This window comes from Eriocheir sinensis, chromosome 37 (genome assembly GCF_024679095.1).
Source record: "Eriocheir sinensis breed Jianghai 21 chromosome 37, ASM2467909v1, whole genome shotgun sequence".
NCBI classification, from domain to species: domain Eukaryota; kingdom Metazoa; phylum Arthropoda; class Malacostraca; order Decapoda; family Varunidae; genus Eriocheir; species Eriocheir sinensis.
Window position 1 is genome coordinate 4,282,983 of NC_066545.1, and position 13,400 is coordinate 4,296,382.

Below are 13,400 nucleotides of genomic sequence, written 5' to 3' on the forward strand. Positions count from 1 at the left end.
AACAAAACAATAGCATTGTTGATCAACAGGTAAATAACAAGTAACGCGGGTAAGTTAATCTATGAGACAGGTTGGTATTCATGACAGGTCACACACACCTGGGCAGCCATATAGAGGTTGCCAGGTCAAGTCATTTGTGTCATTTTAGTCTTAAATCAAGGTGGTCGCCAAGAAATGCTATGTTTTATGGTATATGTTAAGTATTCCCATAATAATGTCATATTTAGTCATTAATCTGCCGTCTTTTGCCATTCTTGAGGACAATTACAAGGGAATTTTCAGGAATAGCTGTACGTTTACAATTAATTGGAAGCACCAGAGTCTTTACAAACTAAAACAAATACTATATGAACTTCAGCAAAGTTTGCAATATAATATCAGTCATAAAAATATTCTGATACTTTTCAAAATATGTCCTTCTATAATAACAAATAGAACACTATTTATTCATAAAATATGCGAAGGGGAAATGAAGATGTCCTGCTTTCTACCCCGCGGAGTCAACACTTTTCCGACCCCATCCAGTCCCTCACGGGGTAACGTAAAGCAACCCCAACTACATGGGGACGATTAACACTGCCGTTTATGGCCATGGGAAAGGGAAGGGAAGGAAACGGGAATGGGGAAGACTAACACTATGGCCGTAAGAACCTAGATTGTCCTTACTGGTTTGCTACTAAGTTAATAAGTCATTCCACCCACAGTCCATCAGGAGCCCTTCAACAGTCCATGTGTATCCTTGGTAGTCAGTTCCTTCCTGTAGCAATGGTTCAGTTAGTCTGTCCCTCACCCAATAGTTCATGAGCCACTTCTTCAAGGATCTATCAGCTCTTTCCTTTACTTTGACTACCAATTAGCCCCTCTACCTCCAACAATCCACCCAGTCCCTATTTCAGCAACTCATCAACCCCTCCCCAAGGTAAAAAGGCTTTCATGGACCAGTCACCTCCTTCCCCTCCCTTTTCATGGAGCAGTCACCCCCTTCCCCTCCCTTAAAGGAATAACTGACCGAGCTTCTTGATGCCGTAGTAGATCATGGCAGTGGGCAGCAGTGGCAGCAGGTAGTTGTGCCGCCACAGCTCCACCAGGATGCAGCCCACAAACACTCCCTGAGAAGGAAATGAAGGGGTTCAATATGTGATAAAAAAGTGTGCTGCTGCTGTTCCTGTGGCACCTCCCTACGGAATATAAGGAAGGGACAAGGGAACATGTTCTAGAGACACTATTCAATAAAAATATTCACTGACTGTCTGAAAATAAATAAAATAAATATGAAAGCAATATATTCCACACAGATGCCAACTCACCTTGAGGTAAATATTGCTGCCATTCTCCTCCCCCCTTTGTCTGCGGGGTGTGGAAGGTGATATACTAGCACCACCAGCACCCAGCAGGACCTTGGGGCGAGGTGTCTCCGAGGATGGTGCTGAAGGGGGAGCAGCAGCAGTCTGGCAAGGAGGGAGGAAAGGAATAATGGAGGAGGAGGAGGAAAGAAAGTGATGATAGTAATAATGTCCAAAGGTAAAAATGATAGTTAAAAAACAAAAAGGTATACACATCACTTCTTTACAATGAATGCATCCCCACCTCTTTCTCCTCTGTCTCTTCCACTCCTGTGGCTGGCTTGTGTGTGTCCTCGGATGATTTGGGAGGGGTCTGGGAAGATTCAGGGGAGGACGCTGGGCTGGGCTTCCCGTCTGTCCCCTCTTCTTCCTCGGCCACAGGGGAGAGGGTTGGAGGATGACTCTCATCCTCACTATCCTGATATTGAAAAGTAATAGTAGAAATAGTAATCATCATCATCATCATCATAACAGACAAAAGGTTGAGCCATAACAGCCTCCAATGAGTGTGTCAAAAAGGGATGGAAAAGTTAGGAAACAAAAATATGTTAAGAAAGATTAATTGCCCACTATTGTAATGAAACAAAGGTTCCCAAACAGAAGCACTTACATTTCCAATTACCCAGTGGTAGTAGCAGTCCAGGCAGAAAACATTCACTCAAAAAATAAAATGGACAAAAGAAGTGATAGACAAAACAATACAGGCATCAAATTAATGGAAAAAAGTAAGTGGGGACTCCATCTATTATGGTTACTCTTCCAAGAGAGTTCTAACAAGGATGTATTGAGATGAATAAAATGAGTTATGTGAAAAATCACATTATCATGTGCTTCTACTTACCACTATTCGAACATATGGTGTTGTTTCAATCTGCTGCTGCTGTTGGTCTTTTTTTTTTTCTTCCTCACTTCCACCAACACCTCGACACACCACTAAGGCTGCCTCTAACATCGATACATTTTCCCCTCCTGTGTGGGAAAAGCAGATTTTGTGTTGATGAGGGACAGACAGAGTGCTGGGAGTTATAGTCGGTGTCACAAGAGCTGGCAGGTATAATCCTGCAGGGGTGGGCTTGTGGTCTTGGTATCATTGCTTGGGTGATGATCTGGAGAGCTCATTGGTTAATTCTTACACTGTTCTAATGTGCATGAAATTGACTTTGTATTCCTAACAAAACCCTTTTTGATTTAGAAGGTAACAGATTACACCGATGTAAACTAATGCAATAATATCTTAATTGATATATATGTGCCTTTTGAACTATTATAAAGGTAAAGTTGGGGGCATACGCTGTAGCAGCGCGTGACCTTGGTGCTCATCTCCGTAACATTGCCTCTTGAGCCTGTGGTGGGAGGAATCCCATTACCCCGGGACACAGGACACAGAACTATTATAGATAAATCTGAAATGACATTCATAACAAAACTAAGTCAGAACTGCACTTAAATGGACAATATCCAGTGAGTGAACGGCAAGTATGGTATTTTGAAGGGCTGTTAAGGCCAGACTTTTCTTTCCCTACTTTTCCTACAGCTACAAAGTGCCAGGCTACAGTCTACACAAAGTCACTCGTTAACTCATTTTTTACAAGATTTCTTGGTATATTTTTAGTCCTGACTTAGTCATGATGTGCAGTGATGCTACGTAGTCATAACAAATATTGGCCTAAGGCAAGAACCTTCTCTCTTCTTTCATTGTGCTTTCATTAATCCTGAAATGTATTTCCATTATTTGTGGATAATACATAGCTATAACGAAGAACAATTACAAGAATAACTACGTTTAGATACCAAGAGTGCTGATTTAAAAACAGGTAGCAGAGAGCAAAAGACATTATGAAAATGGGATTTCCCACAGGCTAGATCTAGTAAACAACAGGCTAATGAGAGACACAGAGACCGTCACCCAAGCAATAATGATGAGTGTTTGAGTCCAACCCTGAGCAATTAGCCCCGCCAGCTTTTGTGACACTGACTACAGTTGAGATGACACACAGATACAGAAAGAGGAAGTGCATTTTGACAGACATTCAGAAAGACCAGACAGGTTGAAGGTAAATTTGGGGTAAAATAAAACACATCAAATGATTATGTGCAGACAGATGGCTAAAGATAAGGGGAAAAAAAAGTGAATTTAAAGGTGGATGGACAGACATGCAAATAGTAAAGATAACTATAAGAGAGTAGGAGAAACTGATGAACTGCTGGGTGAATTCAGCAAAACAGAACATGGCTTTATAGTGCAGATAGACATAAGGAAATAAATGGATATTGATGAATAGATATATAGATAGACAAATAGATTGAGAGACGGGGAGATATATACAAAAACATTTATAAGCTTCTGAAAAAAATAATTATTTAAAGCAGCTCAGAGTTTAGTTCTGTGAGCAAAAACTATAAGGTTGAAGAATGCAACACTCACTCTGGCTCTTCAGGTGTGAGTGCACATCCAACACCTCCACACACAGACCAGCCAGCAGCAGGGCAACCAACACTAGGAACAGCACTACACTGCCTGCTGGCCACAACCCTGGTAGATACACATTGCTATAATACACACACACACACATATACATCCCTCTGATATAAACAACACACACCTCAATATTTACACTTCAATATCAATTGAACACAAATGTTGAAAATATTATAAAACATAAAAAGAACACTTATTACCTGGTTATTCATTGGGTTTTGCAGTATATAGAAATAACATCTGTGATATGACCAACTCTGACCCACCAACCTGACACACCAGCTGCCGCCACCAGCCACACCGGAACACTCAGGTGGCCCAGGACCCGGGATGAACCGTCTGTCCAAAAGAATGCCACTGCCACCAGGTAACCAGTGATCAGTGTAAGGGCCTGCATGAAAAGGGTAAATATAACAACATAAGGGGTCTGCAGGAAATTCATCAATCAACCAGTCAATAGGGGCATACACTGGAGGATGCATCCCCTTGCCCACCCTACGATGCCAAGACCAGCAGTCCCTCTGGACAGGTCTCCATGCAGGTCCCCTTCCCATCCCAAATTGACCTGTTCAAGCTGCACACTATATGAGTGTCCCCTTGGCCTCCTCTATTCAAGGTTGTCTTTTACAGAATCAACCTGGTGAGCAGGATTGACTTCTGGGTACCACGACACATGTTAGTATAGTTGGACTTAAGTGTTAACGGACTATGCAAGTAATAGGCCTCGAATCAGTCTCATAGAGTAATCGCTGGTTTAACATAAAATCATTCCAACAATATCCCATAACTCTGTGTAGGCATATACCAAAGGTATCAATCTGCTTCTTCAAGTCGCTATTTAATATCCATGTCTCAAACCCATAGAGTAAAATAGGGAGCACAAGCAGCTTAAAGATGTGGCTCTTTATCCTTCTACACGGGTATCGACAACGCCACTTACTCCTGCTGAGTGAGCCCATAGCATCGTGGGCCAAGCCAATGTGCTGTAAGACTTGACAAGATCCACTGTTGTTCTGCACTAGGCTACCAAGGTATGTGAATTTTCTCAAGATATCAATGTCCTCACCTCATGCAAGAACAGATTGTACTGTTTCATCTAACAAGCCTTCACACAAACTTAATCACGACACAAAAATAATTTATCACCAACAAACTCACAATATAGCCATTGGTGGTGATGATGCTGACAATGGCAGTGGTGACTGTGGCAAGGCAGGACAAGACACTGTAGGCAAGGCTGGAGAGGAAAGTGGGGGTGTGGTGGATGATGATGTAGAGCAGCGGAAGGATCACTGTGACCATCACAACACCCTTCACGTGCCTCACGACAAACCTGCAAAAGTGACTGCCTGAGCTTGAATGTTGAAAAGATTGACAAACTGACTAGATCGTGGGCTGAATACTACATCTAAATACTGTACAGTGACATTACAGAGTAGCATTAAGTAAGTGACTCATTGATCAATTGAAAGACTTACATACCAACACCAAAACTCACTTACATGCACTTTTAGAAGCTATAGATCACAACTAGGTAACTAAACACTGACACACTCACATCATTCTTCTGTCTCAACAAGACAGAAGAATGGTGTGAATATGTGAATTGTGGTATACAGGGGCGGAGCAGAAACAGATGGGCAGTCTCCTTACACCTGTGGGTATCGGGTGTCAGGGAGGGTTGTGTCTACCTCCCAGGGTAATGGTCTGGCCCCTGAGGGCCCTGACACAGTGGGCAGCTTAAAGGGTACCATTACAAAGGGTATATCCATGATCCCCAGAGTAAGAATGGCTGGTGGAAAAGTACTACCTGTCCAGAACAACAACACCCACCATTACTACACCACCACAAATCTACCTTTGTCATTACACACTAACCTGCCCACAATTTCTGTTGTAGTGTCGATGACTCGCAGTGGAAGAAGAGCAACTGAGACAGAGAGTAAGCCATGAGTTGACTGGACCTCAGCCAGCCAATCACTGGTCCAGGTAGTGAACGTGTGCTTGGCTGGGTGCAGCAGTGACCCACACAGCACTGCCCATAGCAGAGGCTGCACGAATGGCTGTGGGGGAGTAAAGGCTTAGTGACAGAACCTTCATCTAAGGTCACATAATTTTGCTTTCAGTGATATGAAGAATTTCTTTTACTGTAAACTGTTTCTTAAGTAGCTATCTATTCATTTATCGATTAATTGATTAATTAATGGCCATGTCCTCTGCTCCACGTATTTGTTAGGTGGCTCACCTGAAAGATCATGTAAACAGACCATGCTGCAGCTGCCACACAGCCCACAAAGACAATGGCAGCCACATTGTAGAAGGCATTGCGGAGAGCCTGGTCATACCCTTGGGGCACAAACTGCCTCCACACGTGCTCCAGGGGAGACTTGGCACTCTCCCCATACAGTGACATCCTTGTCTTCCTCCTGGTGCTCTAGGGATGTCCTCCTCAATGGGTCATCCTAAGCCTGAAGGGGTGCAAAATATTGTTTTTAATATTTACATTACTGGCATCTGCTAAGATGGTCAACTCTTGCCTATTGTGGTTAGGTTGAGTGAATCCATGGGACTAATTTACTGACTGACCAGCTAGGATGGTTGCTGAGCCAACTGATTTATTATTTGAATGGTTGACTGACTGACTGATGGTAAAAATTTGAGATAACAGATTAATCAAGTTTGAAGATAGGCCTATGTGAAGTGGTTAAATAACAGCAATGTGTATGTTCAACACAAGATGACTGGGTAAATTAACTGATTTAGCAATTCCGAGGGTACTTAAACATACTCCTTTAAAGACATCACATTCATTTTAGAATGGATATGTTTCTAAAGCCTTACTGTTGCTCTCAAAGAAAATACCGTATTTGACAGCTTATAAGATGCACCCCCCAACTTGGGCTGTCATTTGGGGGAAAAAAAAAAAGTTTAACCCAGTAGCAGCAACAGGCCAAATTTGTGGCTTTACCGTGCAGCAGTGATGGGAAAAATTTGTGCCATGATATAAACCCCCCAAAATAGATGATGCATAATCTGATCACAAATAGTTTAATATATATTTTGAAATGGTTTGTGTGAGGGGTGATTTTTTCTCATTTTTCTCGCTTGGAGGGACCATTAAGAAACATGATCCCTGCTGCTACTGAGTTAAACTACGAGTTTCTTGTGAATATTTTTTGCCTGACTTTCGTTGCCCTCACCACTAACAGGTCATTTTTTAAAGTTTCATATGTATTCTGATCCTTACTTAACACCAATATTCTACATTTAAAATGCTTGATACTTACTGGGACCTGCCAGAACTAGCCCTTAGAGACTCGAGGCTACTGCTTTGAGGAGAAAACAAACAAGGCGGAGACTGCAACAGTGGCAGAGGGGTAACGGATATAAAGTTTGTACGGGCGTACCGCCGGGAACAGCCACAAACGGACCTTCCAAGGGCCCAGCAAACACTCAATTAATTAATAATATACTGGATGTATATGGATATACATATGAATATTAACACAAAGGGGAGAGATGAGAATTCACTAATACTTGACGGCAGGGTGGAAGACAAGCAGTGTGGCGTTCTTACCATTCAAAGGCCCAGTAAATACTGATGCCACGGACTGAGCGCAGTGTTGCCAAACTATCGTACTCATCGCATTGCATTTTTTCGTAGTTTCCAACCGATAACTACAGCAAAAAACAAAGAAACATCAATGAATAACAGTCTTAACACTAACTCTTTTAATTTTCCAGCGTTATTTGTGTAGGTTATGAGAGTTTGAGGCTTAAGAATGGTAAATACGATGTCCAGAACGATAATTCGGCACCGCTGGCTGAGCGGGAAGGAGCCGTCCGCTAGTTTGTTTACATATAAGCATGGTTAAGCATCATCACTTGATTTTCTTCCTGACTATTGTTAATTTATGTGAAGTAGCAGTAAGTACTACTGTTATACATAATTACTTTAGAAAAAGTTGCCGTTGTTGACGTAGCATTGATTGCCTCTTTGTTTACGTTTGCGGAGAGGTTTGGCGAACAAACATCTGCTTTAATTTAAGTGCCAGTGTACCACTAAAACTTCACTAGCCAGTAAACAAAAAAGTGAACCTTCACCTTATAAGACGCAGGGTGATTTTCTGGGTCTTTTTTCTGGAAAAAAAGTGCGTCTTATAAGCCGTCAAATACGGTAGTTACATTTTTCTTCCTATTGTGTACTGTGTAACAAAGTTGTGGACAATTGGAATCTATTGCCTTGGTAGGTGACTGAATTTGAATCAATAATAAAATTTGAGATCAACCTAGACAAGACTTGAAATGACTAGGAGTTAAAAGTAAAATCATAAAACCAAAATGAAGTATAAGATTGTTAGTTCTGCAGCTATTGCCACCACATATTTAGCTTAAAGTTCAGAGATGAATGTACAGGCCTAGCTGGGCCTCTTCCAGAAGATCTATATATACCTAGGTACTGTGAGCCATTTTTGTATTTGGTCTGTCCCTGTAGTCTGATCCCCAAAAATCAACAAATCAATAGGGGAACACATTAAGGAGTTAATGTCTGGATCTGGATCTGGATAATAATGCACAGGGCATCTATCAGGTGCATAACATGCATATTTGTGTTGGTTGTTGGGGGTACAGGGGAGCCGAGTGTGCAGGGGAGGGAAATGAATCAAGTGTAATTGTTAGTGTTGATGTGTTGTGGTGACTAAGGAGTGTGTATGTGTTTTCTGAATGAGTCTATTGTACCGCAGTCTAAAATCTGTTGAGGGAGGCTGTTCCAGTCACGTATGGTGCGCGGAAAGTATGAGTGCTTGTATGCGTCAGTGTTAGTGTGATATGTTTGTTATTTATGGATCTGGGTGTTACGAGCACGTTGGCTGCTTGCATTGTGTAAGTATGTATGTGGATCAATGTCAATGTGAGTGTCTGTGATCTTGAACATAAGTGTAAGTCTGTATGCTTGTCTGCATATGGGAAGAGGTTCCATGTTTACTAGTTGTTTGATCCATGTTGTGATGCCTGGCGTTTGAGTGTAATTGTTTGTAATGAACCTAGCCGCCTTGGTGTTAATTTGTTCTAATCTATCAATGTTTCTGTGTGTGTAAGGATCCCACACCGTGGAGCAGTATTCAAGCGTTGGTCTCACAAGTGTGTCATATGATACGGTATGTGTTTAATGTCAGGTGTGCAGTTATGTAGATTCCTCCTCAGGAACCCCAGTGTTCTGTTGGCTGTGGCACGTGGTCTATGTGAGTGCTGAATTTCAAGTTAGTTGAGAGGTGGATACCAAGATACTTGTGTGTGTGCACTGATTCAAGGTCTGAATTATGGAGTGTAAGTGTGATGGATGGGGTTGTGAGCTCTGGTGAATCTTAACAATTTATATTTGTCTGGTATGAAATGCATCTGCCAGGTGCACTCCCATCGCTGGAGGGAATTCAAGTCTTTTTGTAGCAGTTTGCAGTCGTCAGTAGTCTTTACTGTTCTAAACAGCAAACTATCGTCGGCAAACAGTCTAGTGGAAGAGTAAGGCGTTGAGAGTGGAAGATCGTTAATGTACTGGAGGAAAAGAAGAGGGCCTAGAACGGTGCCTTGTGGGACACCTGAAGAAACAGGGACAGTGTCAGATGAAGATCCGTCAAGAAGAACACGTTGAGTCCTGTTAGTAAGAAATGCAGTGATCCAGTGAAGAATAGGTTCTGAAATACCGTAGTATTTCAATTTTATTGTCAGTCTTTTGTGCAGGACTTTGTCGAAGGCTTTGGCAAAATCAAAAATAATAGTGTCAATTTCTTTAATGTCACATCGGTCAAGCAGCCTCGTAATGTCGTGAAATGTAGTAATGAGTTGTGATTCACATGAGCGTTTGGGTCGAAAGCTTGTGTTGTGAGTCAGTAAGGATGTTGTTTGTGTCAAGGTGATTCATTATGTGTTTATGTATTATGTGTTCAAAAATTCTACATGGAATCAATGTTAATGAGATGGGGTGATAATTGGATGGGTCAGTCTGGTCACCTGTCTGGAACAATGGGTTAATGTTTACCAAAAGCCAGTCAGAGGGTAATGAGGTGGATGATAGGGATTGGGTGAATATGGCCTGAAGGATGGGGGTAAAGGATTTAAGGATGAAGACGGGAATGTTATCGGGGCCAGTGGATTTAGGAGTGTCAAGTCCTTCCAGTTTCTGTGCTCCGTTAGTCATTATATCAAGGGGGGCTATCAGAGGGAAGGGGCTGTGTGGCATGTTTGGTGTCAGGTTGTGTTCTTGTGTGTACATCGATCAGAACTGTGTGTTGAGTATTTGTGTTTAGTGTTGTGGGCTGGTTACTAATGTGTTATTGTTGACTTTCACTGATGTAATCGTGTTAGCTAGTGTCATGTTTGCACGTCTTGAAGAATTTGAAAAAGTTTCTTTTGTTATTTCTTACATTGTCTGTGAGGTAAGTTGCTATGTGTCTGCATTCTGCTACTTTTATGTTTTTGGTAAATGTCTTTTGGTTGTTTTTGAAGGCAGTCCAATTATCTATTGTATTGTACGGTATGTATGCGTCCGTCTGTAGAGTCTTTGTTTCTTGCGATGTTGTCTGCGTAGATCCCTGGAAAACCAGGGAAGTGTGTACCTACTAGAAAGTGTTGTTTGTGGTATGTGTCTGTTCAATGAGCCGTGTATAGTGTGTTTCAGGTTGTTCCAGTTGGTGGAAGGAAGTCTTATGTGTGGGTCTGTTGCAAAAAAAGTCAGTGCTGAAAGCAGTTAGGTCTTGTTTGATCATGTCTAAGTCATTCATTCATTCATTCATTGACATTCGAAGCACACATATCTGAAAAAGCTAATAAGGCCAACCAAATAATGGGTATGATATGTCGTACATTTACTACTCTTGATGTACATACATTTAGATGTCTCTTCAAGACCATGGTAAGACCTCATCTTGAGTATGCTCAGTCATTATGGTCCCCGTACAAGAAGGATATAAGGATTGTGGAAAATGTCCTGAGAAGAGCATCCAAGTTATTACCAGGATTCAAGAACCTCATATATCCAGAACGACTGAAACAATTGGAGATACCAACAATGACTTGCAGAAGGCTAAGGGGAGACATGATTGAGGTATATAAAATCCTCAAAGGTAAATATGATGAGGATGTGAACATCCAACTTGAGAGACATACAGGGCCAACACGTGGACACAAATTGAAACTATGGAAAATGAGGTCCAGGACGCAAAAGAGGCAGATGTTCTTCAATTCAAGAGTCGTTGATGCCTGGAATAGCCTTCCCAAGGATGTAGTAGAGGCAGTGACCGTGATATCATTTGAGAAACGATTAGATAAGTTTTGGTCAAACCAACAAATTAAATATAATTTTGAAGAAAAATTGGTAACCACCCCGGCACACCATCTGAATACCAGTTTTGACAGTGACAATGATCTGGACATAGAGGCCTAGCTTTGGCCTGCATCCAGTAACACCATAAGGTTCGTAAGGTAAGGTAAGTCAGCCCTTGAATGAAGGAGGGTGAGGGATCACCTTGCCCACTCCATTGAGCCAAACACGGAGGTTCCTCCAAGAAACTCTCCATTCAGGCAACCTCCCCATCCTGACTCAAGGGATCTCTGGGCAGCTGCATCTCCAAAAATAATGTTCAAAAAGCATTCACCCAAGTGAACCCGACTCGCCTAGACAGTAAAATTGGACAAAATAAAGCTGTCATCACTGTCATCAGTGTTTGTGCGTGGCGCCAGCTGAGGGGAGCCTTGCTGCATTAAGGGCTTTCTATTCCTACCTGGCAAACGATTCACTTCCTTGGATATTTAATAAATGACCTTCGGTTATGAACTTGGGTCACTGCCAGGCGGGTGACAGGCTCGCTTCGCCTGGCACATTGATGACAACTTTTATTATGTAGGAAGAACAGACACATCGTAGCTGTTTAGATAATTTTACAGCATTTATACCGAGATGACGAGGTGTGCTGAAGGCAATGACAGATGACTGCTGACGATGAGGCGTGTGGGAGCGAGCGGGCAGGGGTGAAGGCCAGGCTCAGCGCTCACCCTCTCACCTTTCCCTCCCTCCCCGCGCCTCGACACGCCCCACGCCCCCAACCACACTCACCCCGGTGCTTCTGCCTCTGCACCCCTCGCCCCACAGGTCCACACGCCCCTGGGCAACGCTGGGAGAGGCTCGTAAAGGCACACAACACAATGACGTCCCTCTCAACAGCCTTACCTTCACGCAGCGTCTGGTATGTACGATAAGTATGCAAAATGTACGATAACCTAATCAGATCTTTTTTTTTCAGTAAAGAAAGTAGCTCAAGGATAAAATTAAACAAGTAAAGGAGCCCGCTGATCACTGCTCCTGTAAAGAAAATAGAAATGAGTGGCCAAAAGAGACTAAAAGGAATGAAAGAGTGATCTTAGGTTATAACTCCTGCATAAGGGATTTGGATAGAGATGAGCTAGAGTAGAAAGTCGTGTGCAGCGGGGCCAAGGGAGAGGTGGAGGCATGCAGTTAAGCAAGTTCAGAACAGTCAGCATGAAAATATCGATAAAAGATAAAGAATTGCAACAGCGGCGTAATTTATAAGAGATAGAAGACTGTGAGTAGGAAGAGGGGAGTTGATGAGACGTCATATTTTCCCTATCCCACGTATCAGATATGTATAAATATTAAGTCTTTTTACGACAGATTTTAAAATTAGTTTGAGAGGCCGCGGTATGCAAAATATACGACTTCGACTCAGAACGTTGAATTACCCTTTCCTTTCGTATCAGGAAAGCATAAATTATTAATTCTTTAGTAATTACTGTATTATGTTATTTTTGAGGGTGTGATAGATTGTAGTGAGAACAGATAGTTTGCCGAGTACGACAATCTGGTATCGCCCGGAGATTTTACAGCAGGAGATTACGTCATGGCCAAGACCAGGGCCACGACGGCTGCTAAATATAACGAAAAAAAAAGAAGAAAATAAATTCCCTCAATACTAAACCACTACTTTTAAAATCGTCTAAATTTTTAGAAGGAAAATTCTTTGCGTATTAAGACTGTATACTAGAGGTGTCAATCGGTTCGGGTCATTGGGTTCACTTGGCGCGAGATGAATTAGCATTACGTAACAGGAATATAATGATTCAACGAACATGCACAGAGGAGACAAAAGATAACATTTCCCCGTGTCACATTATTTTATGAATAACTAATAATTAAAATGTTGATGGGTATAGATATTTTTATTCATATTTATTTATCCAATATATAGGTCGATCGATCTGCAATCTGAGTGTGCATGGAGGGGAAAAATCTTGCTTAATATTCAGCAACTTTTTCTTTTTCGTTGGGAATATACCCCAAGGGAGTCTATAACCACTGGGCCACGGGAGCCCCCCAATATTCAGCAACTTTCATTTGCATATTTAGGGCAATATTCTGATATTCGTGTCTTTGATATAGCTTACTATTTGAATATATAACAGTAGGTTAGTGAAAGCAATTTTTGCATGTTTTTGGGGGCGGTCATGTTCATTCATATAGTAGTAGCTATAATAGTAATAGGTCATTTACTTTGCCTAGAGGAGCT

General features: G+C 41.9%; 1 protein-coding gene across 8 annotated transcripts in view; it reads right to left on the reverse strand.

Annotated features, from left to right (window-relative positions):
- Nucleotides 1-12,198, reverse strand: part of LOC127008085 (transmembrane protein 245-like) — a 51,738-nt gene extending 39,540 nt beyond the window's left edge. For 5 of the 8 annotated variants that reach the window (XM_050879656.1, XM_050879652.1, XM_050879657.1 and 2 more), the window contains exons 1-10: nt 12,047-12,198; nt 6,068-6,290; nt 5,701-5,885; nt 4,981-5,155; nt 4,093-4,213; nt 3,769-3,876; nt 2,185-2,312; nt 1,588-1,761; nt 1,308-1,448; nt 1,010-1,109 (exon numbers count right to left, since the gene is read on the reverse strand). In XM_050879656.1, the coding sequence (XP_050735613.1) occupies nt 1,010-1,109; nt 1,308-1,448; nt 1,588-1,761; nt 2,185-2,312; nt 3,769-3,876; nt 4,093-4,213; nt 4,981-5,155; nt 5,701-5,885; nt 6,068-6,235 (1,300 nt within the window). In that variant the 5' untranslated portion in view covers nt 6,236-6,290; nt 12,047-12,198. Of the gene's footprint in view, nt 1-1,009; nt 1,110-1,307; nt 1,449-1,587; nt 1,762-2,184; nt 2,313-3,768; nt 3,877-4,092; nt 4,214-4,980; nt 5,156-5,700; nt 5,886-6,067; nt 6,291-11,772; nt 11,793-11,932 lie in introns of those variants that run through there. The other 3 variants (XM_050879658.1, XM_050879653.1, XM_050879654.1) reach the window with 3 other exon arrangements.
- Between the last annotated feature and the right edge of the window lie 1,202 nt (nt 12,199-13,400).